Source organism: Fundulus heteroclitus, chromosome 2 (assembly GCF_011125445.2).
Source record: "Fundulus heteroclitus isolate FHET01 chromosome 2, MU-UCD_Fhet_4.1, whole genome shotgun sequence".
Classification (NCBI taxonomy): domain Eukaryota; kingdom Metazoa; phylum Chordata; class Actinopteri; order Cyprinodontiformes; family Fundulidae; genus Fundulus; species Fundulus heteroclitus.
Window position 1 is genome coordinate 5823756 of NC_046362.1, and position 27709 is coordinate 5851464.

General features: G+C 41.9%; 1 protein-coding gene across 6 annotated transcripts in view; it reads left to right on the plus strand.

Annotated features, from left to right (window-relative positions):
* The window catches only part of kif21a (kinesin family member 21A), a 71431-nt gene that overhangs the window by 14297 nt on the left and 29425 nt on the right, over positions 1–27709 (plus strand). For 4 of the 6 annotated variants that reach the window (XM_036146287.1, XM_036146292.1, XM_036146295.1 and 1 more), the window contains exons 2-11: positions 13790–14012; positions 16688–16870; positions 18323–18463; positions 18886–19017; positions 19150–19320; positions 20063–20178; positions 20358–20553; positions 20662–20851; positions 20968–21034; positions 22079–22282. In XM_036146287.1, the coding sequence (XP_036002180.1) occupies positions 13790–14012; positions 16688–16870; positions 18323–18463; positions 18886–19017; positions 19150–19320; positions 20063–20178; positions 20358–20553; positions 20662–20851; positions 20968–21034; positions 22079–22282 (1623 nt within the window). Of the gene's footprint in view, positions 1–13789; positions 14013–16687; positions 16871–18322; positions 18464–18885; positions 19018–19149; positions 19321–20062; positions 20179–20357; positions 20554–20661; positions 20852–20967; positions 21035–22078; positions 22283–24943; positions 25013–27709 lie in introns of those variants that run through there. The other 2 variants (XM_036146307.1, XM_036146302.1) reach the window with 2 other exon arrangements.

A 27709-nucleotide genomic window follows, 5' to 3' on the forward strand; every position in this document is an offset into this window, starting at 1 on the left:
TCCATCTCTTGGATGTGTCTTTGTGGTACCCCTTGATGCCCTGACTCCAGCTGGAGTCCAATCTCTCCCAAACTCTTCAATGGGCGCTGCTTTACAGCTTTCTGGAGGCTGGGATTTATCTCTCTTGCATGTTCACCTTTTGTACCAAACGTTTTTTCCTTCGCTCACTTCTTCATTAAGTTACTTGGTTAGACCATTCTCTGAACAGCAACAACAACCTTTGTTGATGTCAGTGTCCACTCAGCTTAACGTGGCCACTACCCAACATGTTTGCCCGAACACCTTTTGTCTTCTGCAGTAGATGTCACAGAAGTGATCAACAGTATTTACCTCCAAAAAAGGCAACTTTTCTATGTTAATCTCATTTTCTGAGTACATGTAGTTCTTCTCCCCCCTAACTGGAACCCAGCTGCCCTGACAGTTTTCATATCTAATGTTAACTTTGTACAACCCCCCCTGGAGACGCCTCCTATAGGCGAACCTTTCCCCCGCTGCTTTTCAAGGGGTGGTCTGCGCCCTGACCCCTGACACACAGGAAGCAGTGACACGTTATCTGCACGCCACAGCATTTCAGATCATGTTTTTGGAAGGGCATTTTCCTTTAAGCCCACAAAGTGTGTGGAATGTCTGTGCGTCTGCGGGCTCAGAGAGAAAAATGAACAAATAAGCTAAGGTCAGGATGGCGTCGGCCTTCATGAAGCTGCCAGGCACATTATACAAGTCACTGCGTCCTGACTGGGTGGGTGACGTGTTTTTGGAAGCGCTGCCCTTGTGCAGAAATCTGTGTTTTGTTTCCTTTTGCCCCGCCGCGCTGATGAGCTCTGTGGTCATTTTATTAAAAACACATCTAGTGAAAAATATGGAGTCACTACTCATATGTTCAGGTTCCCTGCTGATGTTCAGTCTAAAACAAACAAAGCTGTTGTGACAGCTATTTTTTTTTTTCATTGAGCCCTCTAGCCTTGTAAAATATGCCTAAAGAATTCAGACATTATTAATAATAATAATAAGGGCACATATCCTTTCAGATCAAGGAGAAGAAAATATAAATGTGAACTCAAAAAATGATACTACTTTATTTGTCTTCTGTCTTTGCTGAACCCTTAAGTTCTTTCAGGCACATTCTTTAGTAGTCAGGATAGTTTTACATTATTTAGGTCCTGCCATTTCCACATAAACCTGCTTTTTCTTCCATTTTTGACCCTTTTTCAGTTCAGTTGAGATCCTGCCTGTTTGCAGGCTGACTTGAAATCTTCATGTCCACCTGTGTATTTCCTGGACTGCCCTCTCCTCTGGCCCTTTACCTGACACTTCCCCTGTCTGTAACAGGAAATAAGTAGCTTTTCTTTCCCCAGGCTGCCATTTTTATTGGTTTCATTGATGGCACCAAAAAGAAATTCCAGTCTTTAGCCCAACTAAACTCTGTTTGCTGTTTTTTCTGGTTTGCTTTGTCTGTATGTTTCCTGTTGATCCGCATGCTGCAACCGCTCATCTAGCTCTGGAGATGATTCTTTTTTAAACTGCTATAGATTAGTTGAATTATACCTGTTAAGATGTAAAAAAATAATGGTGTGATTCTACAGTATTTCTATCTGTCTGATCTGAGAAAACCCTGCTCGTTACATCAATGTCATTTAACTTCTGCCTGACAGGTCTGTTCGCCCATTTTCAAGTCACCACTTTTGTTCTCTGTGAGGTTTAGATCTAGGCTGTGACACAGCCCAGGGCTTTGTTTCTCAGTTCTCAGCCAGTCCATGTTGAATTCACTGGAGTGTTTTGGGTCTATGTTCTGTTGCTGGGTCCATTTCTACTTCAGCTTGATCTTTTTCATTTTTCTCTATTTATTTTTACTCATAATTTCTCTCAAACACTGATACACAGTAGAATTCATGGTGGATTCAATGGTAGTGAGCTGCGGCAGCTAAGCATCCCCAAACCATGACTCTGTCACCGCCATGTTTCACAGCAGGGATAAGGTTCCTTTCCCGGTGTCCTAATGATTCAGTTTCAGACTCCTCTTTTATTATGCCAGGCAAAACTTCATGTAGCCTCGTTTCACTTGGAGAGCAAAGGTTTCCTCATTGTACACCTACCATAACAGGTAAACCCATGATTATAGAGCGATGCACTTTGAGCAGCTAGAGCCTTCTGTAGGTCTAGTCTCTTGATTCTAGGATTTTTGGATTCTCCGTTTCAGTCTTCTTTCTTTCTTCAGGATGAACTTTCTTGATGGCCAGACCAGGCATCTTGGCAGCTGTGTTGACTCTCCTTCACTTGTAGACAATTTTGCATAGAGCGGATCTGCTGAGACTTATTTTAATCCTTTATCAGACTCATAAGCTGCTACAATCTTCTTTCTGATGGCCTCAGACAGCGCCTTCCATCCCATCATGCTGATTACTCTCACTTTAACAGTGGGGGGAACACCAAACTAAATGTCTGAGGTTTAAACAAAGCAACCCTCCTTCAAAATGCTGAGTAGGGATTTTCTAACCATGTGCACCTGGTGGGATTGTGTCATTTTAGCCATTGGAGGTGGCAATAAAGGGGGGCTTTCCTTGATGCTATTGCATTTCACAAATGTTTTATGTTAAATTGATGTAATATTTAGTATTGTCAAAATTGATATTAAACATGTCCTAATATGGACGAAACACCGACTGCTGCAGGCTGTCCAATTGTTCCACATGAGATCAGTTTTTTTTATTTGGTTGTAGTTTTGCTGCAAAGTAGAAACAACAAACTGAACGTCCTCCAAGAGTTGTGATGTCACTTTTTATGCCAGGGGCTAGATGTGATGATTTCATTTTTATCACAGTGGTCTTGCAGGTATTTCCTAGATGTGCTCCACCAGAACAATAAAACACATTTATCAGATATTTGTTGCTATTAGAAGCTGCAGTGTTCAGGGTTCAGCCTTTACAGTATTAATCAGAGAACATGGCATTATAATGCTGCATTGTTCTTCTTCCTTAGTGATTTTTGAACTGTCGTCGATTATTAGAACATTCTGTGATTTGTTGGCAACCCACGTTTGGGGTCGAAATAATTAAACTAAACAATTTTTTTACGTTAAAGTTACTGCCACATATTCCTCTTAATATGCATTAGTTTGCAGAAAAGAAAAATTCTGATAGCAGGTCAATTTAGTTTCTGCTTGTTGTTGAACATAAACCAAGGCAATAAGTTTGCAACGCTGCCATGTTTTTTCCCCAAAGATTTGAACTTAAAAGCTGTACATTCTGACTTCCTAAATGTACATTGTTCTTAAAGGTAGAGTGGATTATTTTTCCGGAAATGTAGGTAAGAAACACCAAAGTCCCTTTTGGAATAACTGCACATGCAGTTATTCTGTGTCCTACCTGCTCTTCTGCTCCTCAGAGGGATCGTGTGGGGGAAAAGAATTCTCCCTGATTCACGCCAGTCTTATTTCTTTCTACTGAGGCCTTCCTCTTTTACGGTGAGAGCAGCGGAGCTACAGTGAACGGCTGAAGCTGAAGCTAACCCGATACATAAACACTAGAAGTGCGCAGCCAGCAAGTGGAAACTACCAAGGAGCACACTGGTGTTATGTGAGCGCGTCACAGTGATTAGCATGTTTGATTACTAATAGATAAGGTGAGACCCCCAGAAGTTGAAGCCGAATAAGATCATCCACTATACCATAAGTCATATTTTGGGGTGTGGTGGTCGAGTGATCAGAGCAGGGCACTTGCTTCCTGGGAAGGCTAGAAGTTCCCAGGCTTCAAATCTGGGTCTTTGGGAACCTTATTGTTTTTCATTGTTTGCAGCCTTATGGCACAGACCTCTGCGAGACATTAGATCTTCCTGGTCACATTAAGACTAATCACATTCCTGCTAAATATTGTTCAATAACCTCTTATTGGTCCAGTTTTCCTCCCAGTCACATTTCCCATCTCATTTTACGATTTCAACATATACTTTTGTGCAAAGATTATTTTTTGCTATTGAAGGAGAAAATATATCCTTATGTTTAACTGATCATTTATTTGAGGAATAAGTTCTTCTGCATGATTTTTCTGAGCATCATGAGGCCTCTGACGGACGACAGGATGCTGACTGCTTTTCTCTTCCTGATGCCCTTCCCCTTGGCATCTCCTAGACAGCCAGAGCAGCTTTATATCCTGCTGGGACCGGATCAGCACTAATTCAGTGTTATGGGTTTCTATGGCATCTGCATCTTTTCTGACACACACACACACACACACACACACACACACACACACACACACACACACACACACACACACACACACACACACACACACACACACACACACACACAGAGGATAAAGGCATCCTGACTTGCTTCATGTATAAAGCTGGAGCTTTTGTCAAACAGCGGTTCTGCTTGATTCTGACCCAGGCTGCCTCTGCTAATGTTTTTGTTTTTTTTCCCATCTTGTCATCAGAGCTCTTTGTCTGAAGTGGCGGTTGTGCTGGGAGCACAGACAAAGCACCAAACCGGATCTCTTTTGGCATTTGTCGTGCATTTTTGTTGCGTTGAATCTACTGATTTCTGCCTCTTCTTGTTTTTGTTCTGCTTTCTGTTTTCCTGACTGCCAGAGTGAGCAAAGTGTTACATAGTGAAGTAAACGGGTTTACATCTAAAGTCCTGCCTGTCTGCTGAGTTGGAAAGCTCACCTGCCAGATTTTGCTTAGGTTGTATGCCCTGATGAAACCCAGAATTATTCCAGTTAAGTTTTAGAAGAAGCTTTGTTTTGGAGAAACAAATAGATACTTTAGGAGTTCCTGTTGTATCGGTTGTTTTAGGTTAATTGCAGACTCAGCGTTTGCCTCTCAGCAGGACCCAGCTCAGCTCAGTTTTTTCTAAGCCTTGTACTGCAGAGGTAACAACTTCTGTAAATTTGCATTTTCAACAACAGCTGGCAAATTCCAGCATATGCGTTATTTTTTTTAATAGTACATATACAGCTTTAGTACTGCAGACTTTGTCACAGCAGAGGGTACTGATTTATTAGGAGCTGACTTTTGTTTAGTTAAGTCCCAAGTTCTAAGTTGCTTGACATCATATTTTGTGAATAAATTAAAGCAATATGTACTAGCAGGCACAATAAGCTTCTGTTTGTCTGACAGGTTTTTCATTTAAAGAAAAAAAACATTGCTGAAGAAACCCATTTTTTGCAAAGAGGTCATTGGTTCAGGGAAAGGTGATCTCCAAGCTTTCATAGAGGTCAGAACAAAGCAAAGAGACAGCTTGATTGGACTTGCCAGGAAGATATCACGTATGGTTGAAAGAATCAAGAACCTTTTGAAGAACCTTTGTGTGTATTTATGTAACCATGATGACATTTTGGCCAGACACTAGCTCAGAATTTCTACATAAATCAGGACATAGTGTTCAAGTTGAATGCACCGACAGCAACTCCTGTGAAGCTCAAAGTGTGCAAATAGTCCTTAGCATCTGATAAGATTTAAATGTTCAAGAAAAAAAAAATGTATAGCAGTTACTTTACAGTGTAAATCACTGTGCCTTTGCATGAATGGATCATGTTACCAGAAAAGTTATAGTCATTAGCAAAAATTTAAACGTTTTGATGCTCAAGTCAAAAGACAGGAGCAATCAATTTTATAGGATGGTGTAAAAACACTGTGCAATTTTCATAAATGTCCAGACAAACGATCCCTGAGAAACTAAAAGTGTGCAGATAGACATTAGCATATGAGAGACAGTGTAAATGATTCTCGTCGGATCAAGAACCTGTGAAACCAGACGCATGCTTGTAAACGTGAAACACTATGAACTGGGCTGGTGGTTTATGTGATTCTCAACAGGGTCGGATTTGGCCCTCACTGCTCTGTCTTTAAGTCTGTTAGTTGTTGTTCTAACATTCCTGAATCATTTCCCTGAAGGAAGTGGGACAAACAGTGCATCGCTGAGGTGGGTGTGATCTGTGGCAGTACGTCTGACCCTTTTCTGGACTAGTGCAGTATAAACCATGTCCAGATCTTGTAAACGGCTGACCTCACCACCAGTGCTAAATCCTTGCTCTCCTGTGCCATGCAGCTCCTAAACCACATGCTGTCCACAGACTCCACCACCTCCCCCTGTATGCAGAGAGGAGCATGTTCAGTCCTCCTGGACCTCCTGTAGTCTGTTATTACCTCCTCGGTCTTACTGGTGTTCAGGATCAGGTTGTTCTTGGAGCACCACTGTGTCAGATTGCTGACCTCATCCCTGTAGTGGGACTCATCATTGTTGGAGATGAGACCCACTACAGTGGTGTCGTCTGCAAACTTCACCACTGTGTTTGTGGGGTGGACAGCAGAGCATTCCTGGGTGAAGAGGGTGAAGAGAGCAGGGCTGAAGACACAATCCTGCAGCGTTGCTGTGTTAAGGATCAGTGGGGCAGATGTGCGTTTCCCTATCCTCACCACCTGGTGCCTGTTGGTGAAGAAGTCACTGATCTAGGAGCAGAGCGGTGTGGGTAATCCAATGATGTGGCTCTTCAGAGCTAGCATGTCTGGTAGCACAATGTTGAATGCTGAGCTGAAGTCCATGAAGAGCATCCTAACATAGTTGTTGGAATGCTGCAGATGAGTCAGAGCTGAGTGTGGTGCTAATGATCTGCCTACAGGAAGAATTACTCTGTGGAGTAATTCTTCCTGTAGGTAAACTGCAGGCTGTCCAGGCCAACAGGGATGGCCTCCTTGACGTACTTCAGGAGGATCCTCTCGAAGCCCTTCATGATGACGGGGGTCAGAGCAACAGGATGGTAGCCATTGAGGCAAGGATGGTTGCTGTTTTTTTTTTTTTGGTCACAGGCACAATGAGGGATGATTTCAGGCAAGCAGGAACCATGGAGAGCTGCCGGGAGAGATTAAAGATGTCCGCACATGATTTAAGTGTCTGGGGTGACACCATGACTGGACCTGCAGCTTTGTTGATATTGACCTTCTTTAAGGAAGGTGACTTGATGCAGCTGCAGGACGAGAGGCTGATGGTGCTTCTCTGGCTGAGGAAGATGTTCAGGCTCCCCGCTGCTTAGAGGATAGAAGCGCGCCAAGAAACTGTTTAAGGCGTTGGGAGAGCCGGGTTGTTGCTGAGTTGTGCTGCGGGGTTTTACAAAATGATTTGTACCCATTTGAACTTTTTCAGACATTGCAACAACAAACTTCAATGTATTTTATTGGGATGTTATTGCATAGACCGCCACAAAGGAGTGGATCAGTGTATAGTGGAAGGAAAACCAAATGGTAAATGATTAAAAATCTGATGGGCTTCTTGGTTGCTTCTATTAATGCTTTCTTGCTCAGTCTTTTTTGGTGGTTTGGATATTATTTCATGACCAACCCTGCTTTAAATGTTTTCTTCACTTCCTTCCCCGACCTGTCTGCTGTCATTTTTGATCTTCATGCTGTTTGTGCCTGAATGTTTCCCAATAAACCTCTGATGTTTACCCAGAAAAGCTGTTTTATACTGAGCCTAGTTGCACAGATTTACTAACCCAGTGTCTGCTGAAGGCGGCTGGTTGTGCGGCTGCAGATTTGCATTGTGGTTAACAGTTGTAATGTGACTAACTGAGAAAGTTCAGGCAAGGTGTAGCTAAAGAATGAGCCCAACACATTTAACATTTCAGATTGCCTGACAAGGAACTTAATACAGATGGCAGGAAGCCAACGGTAAAAGCATTTGTTTTTCTGTAATTAACGTGCTGCCTAACTGGTTCGGACTGTTGCATTAAAGGTCAAACTCCTCCCTCCTGTCTAGCTAAGAATGATTTTCTAAGGTAAAACAAAAGCAGGTGAAGCCTCAGCCCAATCACGTGATTGGGCTGAGGCTTCAATCATCAGAGCGGCTGCTCCTGCCTTGCTGTTTACATCACAAGAAGGAAACTAAGTTCTGCCTGTAGCAGCTGGTGACGAGCTGATTGTGGGACAATGTTTTTTCTAATTGCTTCCTTCTCCTCCTGATATTCCTCTGAAGAACATGGCAGCAGAGTGCTTTTAGTTGAGTGAAGCAGCTAAAGAACAGACCAGGTTACTGGCCTTCTGCAGGCACCGCTGGGAGGACAGCTGCAGCTCCTGTGTGCTCGCTGTAGATGTTTGTCTCCTTTTTTCCTCCATTTACCACCACTATCCTCTGCCTTGCTAGTTTTTTTGCCAGAATAACAACATAGCTTTTGGCTATACAACTTCATTTTCATGTTCACCGTAATTAAAACGTGCTATAAATAAAACGATCAATAAATAAGTCTGAAAATCTTTTCTTTGCTGCTAAGCAATAATTCTTTACATTTATGTCTTGTTCATGTTGCCTATTGTTAAATCTTTATTTTGTAACTCTTTAAAACAAGTATTTACAAGCTTTACCTGTTAAGGTAATCATATATTTACAAATCTCTAAGCTCTTTACGTCCCTTTATAAGGTAATAAGAACATTTCTGATTATTTATCGAGGTGTGGGGCGTCTGGTGGATAGTTGTGCTCTAGAGTTAACGTTTGAATATAAGCAGCTCAGAAACAAGTCAGATAAGGTCAGCAGGAAAGAGAGACCACCTCCTATTAATTCTGGGGTTTAACATATCAGGAAATCATAAAAATAATCAGTTTTTACCAGTTTCAAAAATTCTTAAAACCTACAGGATACAAAAAGCCCAACCAATTCCTCATTCCCATGATGTACGGTTTGATCACCTCCGTGAAAGTAGGTGGTGTTGTAGTGTGCTGCTCTGGAGCTAAAAAAAGGGCTTTAACACGATGCTGAGGAGCACAGACATCAGTGATGACCTTAGAGATCCAATTGTTGCTGCTTATCAACAGGGGAGGGAATTTCCAAACAATTTCAAGTGTATTGTTCTCGAGTAAGAATATAATCCATAAGTGGAAAACATTTACAGGGCCAAGGTGCAATACTCACTTAGCGGTGAGTTCAGTTTATGTTAATACGACAGTACAGTTAGAAAAAGAAAATATCGGTAGCTTGGAGGATTCCTCAAGAGAAACTTTCTTCTCCCTAGAAAGAAAATGGAGACTAATGTAAGATTACTTTGGTGTAGATTCAATTTCTCAGCCATCCAGGGCATGGATATCCTGGTTGCTTAAACGGAAAACAGCTGGATGTCTTCTCTTGTTTCTTAAAGATGCATCATCTGACTTATCTTGTCCATTCCAGCAGACAAGATGGGCGATTGGGTCAGTGACTTGTGATTAGTGACCTCATTTGCCCCGTCACTGTGATTACTCTGACTACAAGTAGCTCCTAACCCATGATTAGGATTAGGGCTGGGTGATATGGCTTCAAAATAAAATCTCCGATTTTACTATACCCAATTCGATGAATAAATTTGTTTCCCCCTCCTTTTCGTTTCACAAACGAAAATAAGGAAATTACTTTAAAAACTTGCTTTTATTTCAAGCATTTCTTCTGGGATTTGACCTGAATTCAAAGTGCAACTAAAAACAAGCTGTGAAACATGTTTGTTAAACAAGATGGTGGCCCTGCCATTGTAAATAATGAAAATATAACATTTTTGTTACACAACGAGCTAAGAACAGGCTTCACTTCACTTGTGTAACTTCCAACTAACTGAAAAAAAAAACAAGTAAATTAAAATGCCTCGTCATATGATAAAAAAGTTTCCATCCATTTTCCAACACGCTTAATCCTGTTGGGGTCACGAGGGGTGCTGGTGCCTATCTCCAGCAGTCAATGGGCGAGAGGCGGGGTACACCCTGGACAGGTCGCCAGTCAAAAAAGTTTCCTCTTTGCAATATTTTTTACAATATATTTTCCTAAACATACAGTGCTTTGTGAAAGAATTGGGCCCTCTTGAACTTTTCGACCTTACTGCCAGATTTCAGGCTTTAAACATAGATATAAAACTGTAATTTTTTTTTGAAGAATCAACAACAAGTGGGACACAATCATGAAGTGGTACGAAATATATATGATATTTTAAACTTTTTCAGAAATAAAAAACTGAAAAGTGTTTGAAGCCTGAAATGTGGCTGAAAGGTCGAAAAGTTCAAGGGGGCCGAATACTTTCGCAAGGCACTGTATATTCAGCATTGCATGCTATTCTCTTCATGGAAGCCCAATGAGTGCATTGGCAAAATAAAATCCAGATTTTCCAAAAATGTACTCTTAAAAAATTGTAATTCTCAATTAATCTGTCAAATTGATTTATTGTCCAGCCATAATTAAACCCAAATTCAATATTTTTGATATTAGGCAAAATATGTTTAATAAGCACTTTGGACAATGCAAGTTTGCAAAGTTGCATCTGAATAAAAAAAAACTTCTGGATAAATGTCCTTCAGATAGACTAAATCAGAAATGTTTGGTTGTAATGCCCAACACGCTGTTTCATTAAAACCAGACGAAGCACATTAACACAGACGCCTCATAGCAGCTGTGGAGCACAGACCTGGTGGGGTGCTGTTTTCTGCTTTTATAACAGACACAAATGCTGGACTCTTTGCAGTCTTTGACTATGAGCCACTCTGTGTACTGAAGTATTCTATAATCTGATATGATCTTAATCTGGTCCCAAAGTGGGTCATCAACAGGACAATAATCCCAAACACAGCAGATAAAAGCCACTGCGATGCATTGGCCCAGCCAAATTCCAGACCTCTGCCTGGAGCAGGACCTTACAGGATCGGTGCAGAAACAAATCTCTCCAAACCAGAATGAACTAAAGTGATGTGGTAATGAAGAGTAGAAGAACACTCTTTCACACTGGCGTGACAGACTAAAATCAGATCCATGTTATTGCTGCTAAAGGTTCTGTAAATTGTGGACTGATGGAGTTTACTTAGTTACCTCACCCACAGCTCTTCTAGTTTGGATTCATTGTGTGATTTTTTTTTATTGTATAATAATACTGGTATGCAGAAATGGGAAAGCACTAAAGTAGAACAACTGTGAGGCAGAAATAGAATTACTAATTACATTACATAATTACATAATAATTACATTATTTCCTAAAATGAGTTGTCTAATTTTATCCTCCTGATCCGCTGACACCATGTTGAAATCAATACAGTTCTGTTCTTGTTGTCTCCTATTTGTGAATTTTAATGTGAATCTGTGGCTAATATTGACCAGAGAGGACCTCAGAGTACTCTGACCCCTGACCCTCATCTGACCTGTGACCTCTGCACCCTATAAATTTAAAATAGATACGATCAACGACTCTTTCTAATGGCTTAATGATGCAGTCTGGATCAGGTTACGGTTTTCCTATGAACATAGCTCTAAATGAATTCAGTCATTAAACATTGTTCCCCTAACCTTGCAGGTGGGAGAGTTGTCAGGTGATCTGCCTCCGGATTGAGCCGTCTAGTGCCAGGAGAAGCAGAAAGGCTGACTGTTCACCATCAGTCAAACGGGTTTCTGTGCAGATGAAGAGCAAGAAGTGTATGAAATGCGGTCAGAGTCCCGGGTGTGAAAGCACTCTGGGAGAGACCAAAAAATGGGATTACAAACCCAATTAGTGGGTTAAACCGTGTGAAACACAGACATCCCCGTGGGCCTGTGTCGCACTGACTGGCATTACATCACTAAAAGACTCTTGGAGGCCAAGGAAACATGCCATTGGTTAAATACGCTGCATTTGACATGCAAGCTAATTCTCTAAGTTTCTGGGCTAAAAGTTGATGATGAGTTCAAACAGCTTTGGCTTCTCTCAGGTATTTAGGCAGCGAATTCAATAAAAAGGGTCCCTTCTGAAATCTGAAGTCTCCTGGCAAAAACGTCTAGCTGCACGATTTTAAATGCAACTGGAATTTCTCTCATTTACAAAGTAACGCAGTCCAAATGAGTCTGGATGTTGATGAAAGCGCCTCTAACATGGCGGGTAACCGAAAGTGTCATGACCTCCTCACAGGACGCTACCTCTCCTCCCTCGCCTCCGTCCAGCCGTGTAATCCTGCGGCCGTGGCGTTGGTGTCAGCGCTGGGATCCAGTGTCACACAGGCGGGCACAATGGCTGCTCTGTGGTCCGCACGCTGCATTGTTCTCTCCTGAGTTTGGAGGCACAAAGAGGCCCTTATCCCCACGGCTTACATAGACTTGCTGTCAGGTGCTTTTCTTCCAGGCTGAGGTCTTGAAGAGAACTGGTTTAAAGAAAAAGGATAAAAATTGGTTCTGTGGTCACAAATAAAGAGTCAGAAATAATTTCTGAAATGATCATTGTCTTAACGCTCTCCCGGGCCTGCTTTGATGATCTGTTTTGTTTGGTCTCTCCTGTGACTAAGCGCCAACCTGACAACCGATGAAATGATGGTACAGATGCAGATAATCAGTGGATAGAGTGTGCTTAATGAATGAGACAAGCACGATGTTAATCGTAGGTCGGCCCACTGTCATGCCCATCAGACTAATGTTCTGTTGCTTCCAGATCTGGTCACGCTTTCACCTCAAACTCAGTGGTGCTTGAAGTGTGGCATGAGTTATTATCTGATATAAGGGCGGCTTCAGGGCTGTTAAAGCATCCTGAACGGATTTTTGCAGTTGGGTTTTGTTGCTGGAATTCAGTCCAGATGAGCTGAATTTGTTCTGATGTGCTGCTCTCATGGGATAGTTCACCACTGACTGCGGATCAGTTCAGTGCTCTGTTTGAACACCCTGACTCCTATTTATTTAAACCTGTTTAATCCTGTTGAGGTGCTGCTGGGAAGGTTGGTTAGAAAATACATCATTTGAGAATAGAGTTGGGATAAATGTGGATAAATGTTCTTTGTTCGTCACACTCTGACATCATGTTAGTCTCCATATCTAAAGAGAAACCATGCTGCATTTCCACCAAATTAAGTCATTAAAGAGCTATTTACTGCAAGTCAGATATTTAGTGTTTATACCATCTCAGTCAAATGGCAACTGCAGCAACCTTAGCTATTGCTTTTAACTAAAAAGTGTGCTAATAACGCCCAGACCTTCATTTCATTGTGAATTTAGTAGTTGGCTGCAACAATTCATCCATCTCCAGTGACATTACGCTATATCGGCTTCACATGGACAAGGCTTTTGTTATATTTTGGGGAAAACCAAGCAGATTTTTTTTCCGTTTTCACAAATGAAATCCGGGGAGGACTCAGAGTAGAGCCGCTGCTCCTCCACGTAGAGAGGAGCCAGTTGAGGTGGCTCGGGCATCTGGTCAGGATGCCTCCTGGACGCCTCCCTGGTGAGGTGTTCCGGGCACGTCCCACCGGGAGGAGGCCCAGGGGAAGACCCAGGACACGCTGGAGGGACTATGTCTCCCGGCTGGCCTGGGAACGCCTTGGGGTTCCTCCTGAGGAGCTGGCCCAAGTGGCTGGGGAGAGGGACGTTTGGGCCTCCCTGCTGAAGCTGCTAACCCCGCGACCCGACCCCGGATAAGCGGAAGAAGACGGATGGATGGATGGATGGCACTGAAGTACTTTAAAGACTTGGAAGCCAACAATATATAAAAAAAGAGTTGTTGGGATTAGCTGTCGTCTTTATAGGGTTGTGTTAGCCTTAAACTGGTTCAATTTAAATTAGGTCTTGTCTTTAACAAATGCATGAAGCCATAGCTTATATTTAGATTCTGTTTGATCTTAAGAAGTTAGTGTTCTAGTATTGTTATTGAAAATTGGTGCAAAATGTTCAAAATGTATTTGAAATCATAAGAGCAAGAAAATGCTTCCGTTCTTAAAATACGGCCGCTGTACGTGTTGTTGTCTCGTTCATATCCGCATTAAACTAAACAGAAAAAGCAGACTTTTACCCACTGGGCCATCATGAAATCCAGATAAAAACAAGCCTCTGTCTCCTCTGCAGGATCCGTCCTCAGCTGCCCAGAGAGAAGATTGAAGGATGCCACATCTGTACGTACGTGATGCCTGGAGAGCCTCAGGTCATCCTGGGGAAGGACAAGGCCTTCACCTACGACTTTGTGTTCGACATGGACTCCCAGCAGGATGCCATCTACTCCACCTGCACGGAGAAGCTGATCGAGGGCTGCTTCGAGGGTTACAACGCCACCGTGTTTGCATACGGACAGGCAAGCCTTTGTGTCTCCTCCGTCACAGCTGCAGTCCTGGAGCCGACGCAAGATATTTCTGTCTGTGATCATCTCTTTGTGAGGAAATGAAGTGAAGGGGTTGTTAGGAAACTTATAAAAAGGATTGACATTTTAGGCACTAGAACGGCAAAATCCCATTCCAGTTGCCATGTGGGTCATTTTCTTTTCTTTTATCGGAATATGAGTTTGAAACATAAAGTCTAGACGCAGAAATTTTGATTAAAAGAACATTAGTGACGATGAATAGCTCCTGCTGGAGTTTAGTCTATGTTGAGTCGTGTTTTTTAACATGTTAAGTTAAACCGTGAGGGAGTTCAAGCCTGTTTTAGAGCTCTTTGTGCTTTCAAATTTTCTGAGATACTGAAGATTTGCCATTAGTTACAAGCAATAAGGGCTTAAAATATTCCACTCTGTGTAACAAATCTGTAGAATTCACCTTCACTTTCTAAAATGGGGGATTAAAAATCTAGAACTTATTCATGTTGTTATTTTCATAGAATTATGTGTCGTTAAATCTATCCTGACTGGAAATCTGTTTTTTTAATGGTATTTTCACAAACCCACTTTGTGTTTCTCATTCTATTTTTTTATTTTTATGCTGATCTTAGAAATCTTCTTGTAAAGTTTGCAGCCAGAAGCAGAACCCTTATGGACTTAAAAATGGCCAGTGAAGCACAGAATACACACCAAAAGAAAAAAAAATAAGGCTAGACCCAAAAATTGAGGAGCTCTACTTTTTATATATATTTCCAAAAAGGGTTGTTCTTACATTTTGTAGCAGAAGGACAGGGCTTCCACTTTCCTCAATCACAGCAGAAAAACAAAAAAATCATGTTTAAACAAACCAGCTTTTAAAGCATCAGCCTGTACCATCTCAAATTAAAGGGGTGGAAACATTTACATTATTTACTATTTTCTATACGAGAAACAGTCAGCTAAATTAAACCTCTAGAGGAAAACAAAACAAAAAGCCATTCAACTTGAATAAATTAAAACTAAACAATAATCTAAATCCCAGAACATCCGCCTCCCTCTCAGTCAGTGTGGATTTCCCTTATGAGGCTGACTGAAAACACCAGGTCCTTGTCAGCTATGCTCATGGGCGCGCTTCCATGGCAACACCTGACCAGGTGACCTCAAAGAAAAGGAGAGAGTGGTGAGAACAAAAGAAACAGTTATCTTAAAGTTACATCAATAAATAAATTGACTTAAACCTTCCCCAAATACTAAATATTTTTTAAGAGACAGAAAATGCATGTATACAGCACCTGTTAGTGAGGGCATAAATCCCTCACACTCCTAATAATAATAACTTGTAGCCGATGCGTCCACCTTTAGTCTCCATCAGTTTGAACCCAATCCCACCCCGTCCCCCTCTTCTTTTGTCCTCCCACCTTCCAGCTTGCCGTAGACAGAGTTCCTGCTGCATGGCGCTTGCGTGATTCCCAGATTTTGATTGTGTGGCAGCGCTAAGCTGCATCTTCTCATTGCTGCAGCAGCTTCTGCCGCTGCTGGCCTACTTCTGACTTCATGTTCACACAGCGAGCATGGTTTGGCCTAGATCAGGCCGCTTTGCCCCTGTGCGTCCCTCTTTACAGGGACTTATCTAGATTTAGAGCAACCCACCACGAGATCGCTGCCCTGCTGGCTTTCAGATATAAACAGACGTTAACGACGGGGAGAGCAGACTAAATCCGTCTCATCCAAAGAGCGCTGGGCTGTTTAGGTCTCTGTTTGCCAGGAGAGATGCACCCAGTACAGCAAATGTTTTTCATGGAGTGAAAAACATGGGCACTGTTGCTTTGATAGACATTTGCTGTCCGTTTCAAAAGGCTTTCAGAAACAATAAAAATCATATCAGACATAAGGCGGGGGGACTGCGACTGTCTACATTCAGGTGTCCCGTGGTTTCCCCATGGTAAACTGAGCAGGGTAATAGGAACAGGCCTAAACTGTAATGTTCCAGCCACTCAACTCATATATTGGGGTTTCTTGCAAAACATGACAAACATGCCAAGTTGTTTTTTTGTTTTAATTCATGTAGAACTTTCTCTGACATGTGACCAGGGACCTGCTGCTATGATATTCTCACAGTATAACCTTGAGGGAAAACATCATAGTTTGATGTGGATAACACAAAAATAACATTTTAACTGAAATCTACATAAATATATGAACAAAGAATATGCACTATTTTTATATAAAAACTACTACAAAACTAACATATTTGTTATAACAATTATGGTATCGGTAATGCTATGTAACTGTCCTTTTTGTTATCTAGATTTTGATGCATAAACATATGTAAAGAATTAAATATACACCCACTAAATTTATTGTTCAAGTGATCATACAAAAATATGGTCACTTCTTACTCTTCTGCTCTTTCTAGTGTAATTCAAGTATAAAAAGTTGACGTTAGCTTTCCTGACAATCAACCTTTGTTTCCTGGAAGTAGGGGAATGTGGGAGATCATTTTTTTTTACCCAGCTGACCAGCAGTGTGCAGCAACAGATCTTGTATAAAAATGTCGATTAAAAAGACTATTAACCGTAGCATCGGTCTAAGGTGAAATGAAAATGGTTTTGAAACTGTTAGCACGGTGCCATGACCCAGACCATGCCCATCCCTGACGTTTCTTCTTTCCCAACCAGACAGGATCAGGGAAGACGTACACAATGGGGACCGGCTTCGACGTCAACATAGCAGAGGAGGAGCTGGGTATCATTCCCCGTGCCGTCCATCACCTCTTTAAGGGCATCGAGGAGCGCCGGCAGGCGGCCCAGGAGCAGGGCCGTCCAGTACCCGAGTTCAAGATCAACGCCCAGTTCCTTGAGGTACACCCCCCCTCAGTGCTGGTATCTTTAGGGTGAAGATACCAAAGTACAACATGGAAATAGAGCATTTCAGGGTAAAACCGAGGCTCTACAGTGAGGTTGTGTGCTCTGCTGATTAAACCAACAGGGACGGCAGCACTTCATTACTTCAAAACCCCAACTCTAACTATTCAAGTGCAGCAGCTGTTTTTAAGGGATTAGCAAGGGTTGGGAGGGGGGGCTCTTTCTTGTCAGGAAGAGTTGAAATAAATGTCAGTTTAACAGTTACACTGGTACATAATGCTTTGGCACCCAAACCCTAAACCCTCTGGTTAGATGGCTGTAGCTCAGCTAGAAGAGGAAGGGTAGAGAGATGTGCCCCACAGGACAGCAGGCTGGCCCTTCTGATGTCTGATCAGCCTTTATGCAACACATTCAGATAAATGGGTTTGCAGGTGGAGGTCTGTGGTCACTGCTACATATCTGAGAGACGAGAGACATGGTAAAATAATGATTGTTCCAGTCTTAGGTCTCCAGTTGATTTTATTGGGGAAGGGCATCTGGTCTATAGGCTGAATAAAGCATTTAACTGAGTTTGCTGAAATCTGGTAGCACTGGGTGCTATTCAATGTCAATAAAGCTGATTTCTTGAAGGCATTAATGCCTCCTGCAGTCAGAACTGTGTGCCCTTTTTTATTTAGCTTCAGGGGTTAATTATGATGTCAGGAGGATTTTCCTGCTAAAATCTCTAAAATTGATGATAAGCAGTGTGGCGCCATCTCCTGCTATTTGTGCTTTTTAAGCTTTCAGGCAGATTTTTTATTTCTGCTGGCAGCACTTTCTGATTATTGTATCTTTCTGGTGTTTGTCAGTCCATCCCCTCTTATGGGACACACGGGGAGCGAGATCGCTCTTTCTCCATTCATTTCCTATGGAACTTATGCGATGAGGCCAAGCAAGGCGATCGGTGAAATTCGCGTGTGTGAAATTTTAAGCTCGCATACGCAGGCTTGCGACACAACACAAGAAAGTTGAACAATGTTCAACATTTGTCGCTGTCGCTTTTACAGGCAATTATCTGGATCAGCCGTGAGGTGCCCCTTAAAGTGATGATGTCATCCGTGCTGTTTCCTTTTCTTTAATATAGGATGAACCTGGTTGTATTTTTGTTTTGTAGAGTGGACATAAAAGCAAGCTTTCAGTCAATTCCAGCTAAATCTTCTGACTCTCCATCCTTGTCGGTCACAGACTGCTTTGTAAATATCGGAAGTCCTCCAATTTCATTACAATTAACATTTCTGGGAAACAAGCATTTCCAACAGCACGATTTGAAATGCCGCCGCCTCTGATGCTTCCCGTGTGTCGAGCCCATTAGACTGGACATGGACTGGATGGCTGGAAAAATAGAATAATTGCCCTTCAAGGGATTAATAAATTCTTGAATTGTCTTCTGTGTTGGCTGTCTGCTTTTAGCTTTACAATGAGGAGGTCTTAGACCTGTTTGACTCCACGCGAGACATGAAGCAGAAATCTCACATCAAGATCCACGAAGACGCCAATGGGGGAATCTATACCGTTGGAGTGACCACACGGACTGTGTCCTCAGAGGCTGAGGTAAGAAAACAACAACAACAACAGAGCCTGGGTCTGTATGAAGGAGTGCTTTAACACAGTGCAACACGCAAATGCCAAAGGTGGACATTTAGCATCACTTTTGCATTGGTTTGGAGTGGACTGCCTTTGATAGTAGCTTTTCTGTTATAGCACTTAATACAAAGCAATAAAAACAGATCAGAGTAATGATCGCCCATGACTAATGTATCAATCTGAACACATGGACATGTGGGTACTGGTGGCATTTAAAGGGATCTTTTTAGGGCTTCAAGTCATAAAGCATTATTAATCATTGTTACATTATTAATTATTAGAGGTTTTTGCTATGTAGTACTCAGAATCAGCATTGTTTTTTTATTTTACACTGTTCTTTTAAAATGAGGCTGCCGTGTGTAATGATTAGCCTTTGTGTGATTCGACAGATGATTCAGTGCCTGAAGCTGGGGGCTCTGTCTCGTACCACAGCCAGCACTCAGATGAATGTGCAGAGCTCCCGATCCCACGCCATCTTCACCATCCACCTGTGCCAAGTCCGCGTCTGTGCCTCTGACAATGTTAGTGAGAGCTTACACTGCCATGACCACAGCAAAAATCAGTGTCCCACCAACTGATTTTTGCATGTCTTTTGAGTATATTTAGTGTAAGAAATGTTTTGTCGTGTTTTGTATTTTCTAATTATTCTTCAGCAAGAAAGTGAGAATGACAACAAGGTGTCTAATGGAAACAACGAGATGGATGAATACGAGACTCTGACGGCCAAGTTTCACTTTGTGGACCTGGCTGGTTCCGAGAGACTGAAGAGAACTGGAGCGACGGGTGACCGAGCCAAAGAGGGCATCTCCATCAACTGTGGACTGGTTAGTTTAGCCTTCTGAACTTCCTCTCCAGCAGGATTGTTTTCTAGAGTGCTTTTATTATCCTTAGACTGCCACCTAGGGGTTCAATATTTAATTGTTTCTCTTAAAGGCTCTATCTTTACAAAAAAGGAGGACAATTTTTTTACCCAATACTTCCTCTATCCCACATGTACTCTGCAATTAACCATTTTACAGATGTAAAATCAGTTCTGGTTATTTTCCAGCCTTCACAGGTTCTGGAGGTTTTTGTTGAACTTTCATTTAGAGTCAAACCCAATAGTTGTTTTGTTTGTGGTTACTGAGGATAGAAATGAAATACTCAAACCACATTTTTTTTGGCCTTTGCGTCTCTTCTTGCTCATAGAGTTATTTTGATGAAGTGGAGGGAGACCGTACTTCTTTCTCATTCCATATCAATTGGCAGATGTCTTGCCTGAAAAAAATAGATAGTTGCTTAGTCAGTCACACTCAAATTTCTTTTTAGAAATTTGTGTTCCTTTTTTAATCATTAAAAAAAAACAAGGAGCAACTTGATTGTGATTTAAAAGTTCATACAATAGTGTTTTTTGTGCCTGGCCTCGGTTGGCAAACTTCCTTGAATAACTGAGTGGTTGGGTTTTATTTTATACCTTTATTGTTGCACTGTTATTGATTTCTGTGAAGTTTGATCTGTAGCACATGCAATGTAAAGATGTTGAATAATAATCAAACTTTTTTCCTGGCTCCCCTGCGTGCGGCTCAGCTCGCACTGGGGAATGTAATCAGTGCTTTAGGTGACCGTAGCAAGCGGGCCTCTCATGTGCCTTACAGAGACTCCAAACTGACCCGACTGCTGCAGGACTCATTAGGAGGAAACAGGTTGGTGGATAATTAATTTATTCCATATCAATAGCTATACATCAAATCTTACTGTTAACTGCCACACAATGCATCTTGTACGACAAAAATATAAAAAGGTTTTAATACAACTAATGTGCCGGAGCATTACTTTGAAATTTCAACACCTTCCTGTTTTTTTTTTTTTTTTTTTACTTTAGCCAAACAGTTATGATTGCGTGTATCAGTCCGTCTGACTGTGACTTCATGGAAACCCTGAACACATTAAAGTATGCCAATCGAGCCCGCAACATCAAGAACAAGGTGATGGTGAACCAGGACAAGGCAAGCCAGCAGATCAGTGCTCTGAGGACCGAGATAGCGCGACTGCAGATGGAGCTGATGGAGTACAAGACGGTGAGGGGGGGGGGGAGAGTTTTGATAACGCACAGGAAGTTGTCACGTGGGGCGGGGATGTCCAGATCCAGCTGGGGTGTTTAACTGAGTAGTTGTTGTCTTCTGCAGGGCAAACGTATGGTGGGTGAGGACGGCGTGGAGAGCTTCAGCGACATGTTCCACGAGAACTCCATGCTGCAGACGGAGAACAGTAACCTGAGGGTGAGGGTCAAAGCCATGCAGGAGACCATCGATGCCCAGAGGGCTCGCCTCACCCAGCTGCTCAGTGACCAGGCCAACCAGGCTCTGGCCAGGGCAGGTAGGGCCGCACTCACCAGTCAGAGTACAGTAGTTTATGTGACGCCCGTCTCAGAACCGAGTTGCTGTTAGGCTCCTTCGTTCGCACATCTTTCCTGGAATCTGTTTCTCATCCAGGTGAAGGAGGCACAGAGGAAATTGGAAACATGATCCAGAGTTACATCAAAGAAATTGAAGAACTTCGGTAAATAGCTGATGGTGAAAATTTTTTGCTTTTGTTTGCTTTTAATACATGCAGTGATACATAAAATGTAGCGTTAGCATTATGGCATTTCTAAAACATTGCAGACTTATCCCTTTTCAATACTGTGAAAAATAAAAGCACAGGGATCTTTCTAAGGATAGGACTGATACCTGTATGACTTTTTTATTTCCCCTATTAGTGCACAAACAAGGAGGCAAATCAGCAGTTATTTAGATAGAATAGGAAAGATGAAATCATGCACTGTCTTGTTAAACAAGTTATTGGAAATCAGGCTCTGCAGCTCTGTGAACAAGGATCTAGTTCATGCAAATTTATTAACAGTTATGTGTATTAAAATTATGCTTCTGGTAATTTTTGCTTCATAACTGCTGCTGTGGGCTCAGAGTACAGGTTCAGTTGCCATGGTTTCTAACTAGTTGCTAGTTAGCATCTTCACTGAGTTTAACATAGCCTCTGTTTTTTTCTAGCCATCACCTCTAGCTTCTTTACTACCAAACAGAGGAGTGAGGGGGGGTCAGCAGCTAATTCTTAAACAGTTGTTATCTCATACTGTTGTAAATACAGAAGCATTACCCAAAGTTTGCAAAGCCACTTTACTTTCCACAGCTTTTATAAAGCTTGGCTTGTCTCATATGTCTCATATCCATCCTCCAAACAAGACTCCCGCCTTTGCCCTTCCAATTTAAAAGGGACACAAAAGCTCTTCTTAGGAAGTTTTAAGGAGTTTTTTTAAACATCCAGCACCAGCTTACTGTACTGATTTTCTCAGCCATCATTGTTCATGTAAGCTACTGCAAGAGAATGGAGAGGCTGAGTATCTATGTCTCTGCTGTGCGACACGTGAGACAACTTTGAGTAAACATTGACTTTATTGCGTTTGGGTATCTTAAACGATATTTTTTGTAGTGTTCATTACATAGAAGTAGTACCTTGACAGATCTGTTTAGAATTATGTGGACTTGACTCTGGTTTTGGTGAATTGTATAGCGTTTTGGAAGTGATCTGGTCGGGTGTTTTTCTCAGGGCTAAGCTGCTGGAGAGTGAAGCTGTGAATGAGAACCTGAGAAAGAATCTGTCCCGCGCCTCCACCCGTCAGTCATTCTATGGAGGGCCGGGCTCCTTCTCCAACACTCTGATGGCCCCAGAGAAAGAGACCGCTGACATCATTGAACTTGCTAAGAAAGACCTGGAGAAACTGAAGAAGCGAGAAAAAAAGAAAAAGAAAAGGTAACATGACGGAAATGGTTTATTTGAAATCTAAAAAGCAACTGATTAGGGGTGGCCATGTTGTCTTTTTACATTTCTGCATTATGTCTGGAATTGCCTTTTTCTGCATATTGTTCTAAAGTATTCATAATTTTAAAAGAGAAATTGTTAAAGGTCTCTTTTAAATGCCTCTTTTTGTCTAAATGGATTTTGCTGTCATAACAATATTGTTCCTAGCTTTTTTTTCTGGTGAATATTCTACTGCTGAGCAGATTAAATGCAAAACATAATGCTCAGCAGTGCAAAACAAGGCCAGAGAGTGAATGTAAAGTGTCAGGTTACTTGAATTATATCAGCAGTGAAGAAAAGCTCATCCTAAAGATTAAACTAGTCTGTACTCCAAAATGTATTTATACACAGGCGTAAGCTAAAGGGTTTTCCAGAGCCATGGAGCGGTTGGATTGGTCACCTGACTGGGGACTTCTGGAATTGAAACTTGGGATTCCGTATTTTTGTCCCTGAGCCTTTAGGTGGTTTTACATGTGTTCTTCTTGCTTAAAGACGTTTGTGTTATTGGAGCTGCTAATTTTGAATTTGCATCATGTCTTGCTGAGAATAAGATGGTCTCTGGCCATTGCTTCAGTCTAGTGATGGACTGACAGCGTGTTCTGAGTGACCTGCCTATGGCCTTTATGCAAGTCCAGGATACACCCCAGCTTCTCTGAACCCTGACTAAGACAAGGAAGAAGAATGAAGGGATGAAAAGAATTGGCTCTATATAATGATGAACTTCAAAATCTCTTATTTGTGATCCGGTTGACTATCTTTAGTGGGCTGTGTAGAAGCAGCTGCATCACTGATTGGTTAGGACAGAACAGACGATTTTGGTCTTAAAGGTCATTTACAATGTGTAGTGTCTGTCAGAATAAAGATCTATATGTCAGCCTTATCTAAGAATAAGTTTTACCAAATGTTCAAAGACCACCCAGAAAACAATAAGACATCGGCTGAAGGGATTTTCTGTTCTTCTGATTTTTATGGACAGAATTCACAAAGATTCTGATGATTTTCAGATAAGTATTCCTTTTATTCCCGCTGTGGGGAAATTCAGGTGTGACAGTGGCAAACACACACACAGTTACACACAATTACTAGCAATGAAAAAGAAGAAAATGGAACAAACTAGTCTAATGTAAAATTATCTCTAAAGAAACACTAAGAGTAGAAGGTAAAAAAAGTAAATAACAGAGTAAATAAATGTTGCACAATGTAAAAAAAAACAAATTAACATTGGAAAAGATTTCAGGCCATTTATATAAAAAACGATACTACAACATGCAATGTGCATGATAGTGCAGCAGGATCCCGAAGTAACTAAGGCATGTGCAAGTTAGCTCAGCATCTGGGGAACAGTGTAAACGGTTAATGATCGGATCAGAACCTGTACAACCATTAACATGATGGAGATAGTTATTGAGTCTGTTGTGAGCAGCTGGGATTATAAAGTCTAACAGCAGCAGGGAGCAATGACCTGCAGAAACGCGCATTAGAGCGTCTAGGATGCAGTGGTCTGTCACTGAAAGAGCTCTCCAGCTCTGCAGCAGCTCCATGCATTGTCCATTAGTGATGTGATTTTCCTTACAGCCCTTATTTCTCCCAGAAGCTCCACACCCACAGCTCCACAGCCTCAGTCCACAGCTAGCAGCGAAAATTCCTTTGTGCAAAGACTTTCTTTAACCATAACGTGTTCTGAGCTACACCAGCGGTTATTAATAAACAAGGCCACACCCCCTCCTCTCTTACTGCTGTCTCTTGTCCTGTTGGCTCTGAGATGGAAGCCATTGTGTTTACATTGGAGTCTGGGATTTGCTCCGTTAGCCAGGTCTCAGTTAGCATCAGCAAACTAGCCTTTCTATACAGTTTGTGGTGTTTTATTAGAGCACCAATTCCGGCTTTGTCTGTTAGGGATCGAATATTCTCATAATTATAGATGGAAGTGCGGGTCTATATCTTCTTCTCCAGGTATATTGGCTTCTCCCCTCTCATCTGTCCCGGCTTTTTCTTTTGATCTCTCTGGGAACTGCAGCTACCAAGGATGGATTAGCCAGGGCTAGTAGCTGGTCCCTGGAGTAAACGATAGGCTTCCATTTTCTCCAAGAGCAAATCCCGTATAGAGCAGTGTGAGCAGCAAAATTGACCCCAAAAAGGTTATATCCACAATGTAAAAAAGTGAAGAGACAAACCAGGAACATACACATGCAAATTGAGTAATAGAAAAAGGTAAAGTATATAAAACTATAGGAAGAACTTAGTAGAAATACGGAGCCACTGTCAAGAGCTGCCAGCTCACGCGGCACACAGTCGCCATAAAAGTTAGGTCCTTGAACATAACTTGCCTTCAGCTGTTGAGCTTTTTGGTGGTAGGTTCATGATATGGAACAGCTTGTTGCTTGTTTTTTAACTTTTAATACCAGTCTGAGGAATAGGGAAATTTGTTCCAGGTGAAATTCTAGCCATTTTATTTAAAGATCACGTGTCTCCATGGCACGTTGCTCAGAGATTCAACACTGAAAAACAACAAGTGGTGTCGGACACTGTAAGAGAGCTTCATTTGACCCTTCTTTCCATTCTTCCATCTCTTTTTTCCGTCTCTTTCTTTTAACCCTTCACTCCTCCCTGAAGACTCCAGCAGCTGTTGGAGGAGAGAGAGAGGGAGGAAAGGGAGGAGGTGGTGGAAGAGGTGGATGCCAGGTTTGTTCAAGCTTCCACCTTCCTGTTCCTGTCCCCATTCTTTGCTCCCACCTTGATTTCCTTTCATTGACTTGTTTATTTTGGACTGATGACAGTTCCTTCCTAAAGGATTCATATTCCTTGATCCTTTTCACATTTTGTCACCCTACAGCAGGTGTTCTATGTTTTGGGGGAGATTTTGTGAAATATAACCACACAAAGTTGTGCATTAGGTGAAATGGAAGAAAAGAATAGACATGGTTGCTAAACCGTTTTACAAATGAAAGTCCGAAAAGGGTGGTGTACATTTTTATCTATCGATGTTTACTCCAAATATAGTTGCAAGTCATTAGGGGTATATCTGTACAAGCTTTGGATGTGTACAAATGGAAAGAATGTTCCCAATTTTCTTGCATGAAGTGATACAAGTTCAATCACGATGGATGAAGAGTGTCTTAGAACAGCATTGAAGTTTTGCCACAGATTCTCAATAAGCTTTAGGTTTGAACTTTGAAGGTATGCTATCACTTGCTACCAAGTACCAATGGAAGATCTCTAGTTTAAAGCAACACCGTGTCAGTTTTGACCCAAGTATTAGCTTACTTTGGGATATATTAAATTATTTTTTATAGCACTTGGCATGTATGGATGCTTCAGTGCAGGCTGCCCTTCTCAAAAACCTGTCTATGTAACTTTAGAGGGTCGGATCTGTCGCTGAATGGGTCATTTGACCTAGAGCACCGCTTTATGGCAGTCTGAGCTCCCTTTAAACACAAGAGCTAATCTTACATGCTTCTACCTTTCTCATCCTGGAGTCAAAGTTTGTCATGGCCATGGTTATTATTATAGAATGCAGTAAATATAATTCAGAAACTTGCATTTCAGCTGTTCTCTGTTGAGATTCCTGCAGCCTTTCATTATCAGATGATTGAGCCTGTTGTCTGCCCCGTCCTTCTCTTCCATGGCTTCTAGAGCTCCCCCTCCCTCTCCTTCTCCCCCTGGCTCTGCCTCGTCCTCTCCCTCTCTGTTTCAATGGCAGACTCTGAGTATAATGTAGACGGGTCTAACCACTGCCCTTCTACATTTTAATTTTTACTTACAAGTGGACTATATTTACTAATTATGTTATTTCTAAAGGGAATTGTTTGCACTTCATTTTAGAATATAATATAATTGGCACTGTGAAACATTTTAACCATATCATTTAGCAGCTAGATGGTGTTGGTAATGTAATAATATAAGGAATAAACAAAAATTCAAAGACAGTACAGTACAAAATGGTTAAAAACCTTTTGTGTGCAATGAAGCATTAAGATGAGATGGGGTAGGTTTCTTGTTGGTGTGAGAAAGGTGGGGCAACTGCTTTGAAACACTGGTGGAAGAAGCTGCTTTTGAGTTTTCCTGGTTTTGGCTTTAAGCGTGCAGGTATCTGCACGCTCAAATAAGAAGGGTAAGAACAGTGGTTGACAAAGATGGGTGGGATCAGAGCTGATGTATCTGGCCTTCTTACAATAGTGGGGACATCAGCAAATTTGGAAATGGCGTTGGTGGGATATATGGGGGAGCAGGCATGTGTGAAGAGAGAAAAAGTTCAGAGGGCTGAGGACACACCCCTGTGGCCTACCTGGTATGAGGATGAAAATGGAGGCTGTGCAGTCTTCAGTTTTAGTGTGCTGAGGTCTGTCTCTGAGAAAGTCTTGACCCCATGCACATAGATCTGCCAGCACTCAGATTGCTCATCTTTTTTGCCTCAGTTTTTGCAGAATTATTCTGTTAAACGGATCGCTGAGGTCCATGAACAGCACCCTCATGTAGCTCTTGCTCTGTTCCAGATGAGGGAGGGCTGTGTGGAGCATCACCAGGACTGTCTTTTGTCAACCTGTTGGCTTGGTATACAAACTGGCACTGAATGCACACCACCCTTTTCAGACCATTGCTTTTGCAATATTTTAAGCAGTGTTTTTTTTTTACTCTATCACTTAATATCCCCCCCCCCCCTGAAAAAAAACGTTGTAATTATGATGTGACAAAACCTGAAAAGGTCAATGAACATGAACACCATACCAAAGCAATGCATTTTCCAAGTTTAAACATTTCAGTGTAGAAGCCTGCTGCTCCCAGTTTAAAGGAGCAATAAGCAAAATTTCATTATTTTAGATAGAACTAAAAAATTGTTTTGTGCGGAACTAAATGTGTCTTTTTAGATGGACTATGGTTAAACGTCACACACCATCTCTCGGTGTTCTCCAATCTCTTGTTTACATAGCCGCACTGGCCGCGCATGCGCTTATGTGCGTGCACGTGAACAGCTGCCCCCTCGCTGCCCATAAAATGCCACCGCCTGTCACAAAATGGTGGAGAGCTCACCCATCGGATTAAAACGTTCTCTTGCTAGCAGCATTATAAAGTTATGAGTTACTTACATCTTCACTGGACATGCTCTGCTGAAAGCTGATGCTGTTTTGCTGTTTTAATCTTTTGCAAATAGGCTCCGATGGGTGAGAAGGGGAAATTGGTGCAGAGTGCTGGAGGGAAGCTAAAGTGAGGGGTGGCTTGATACACATCTTGTTTTAGTCTACAGGCAGTGCTCCAGCTCCACTTAGTGGTGAAAAAACTCTTATTGCTCCTTTAAAAAAATGTTAATACCCAAATGTCTCTTCAGGTCTCACCGCTTGCTCATACCACTACCCTTTGCTCTACATTTCATATTCTTGACGT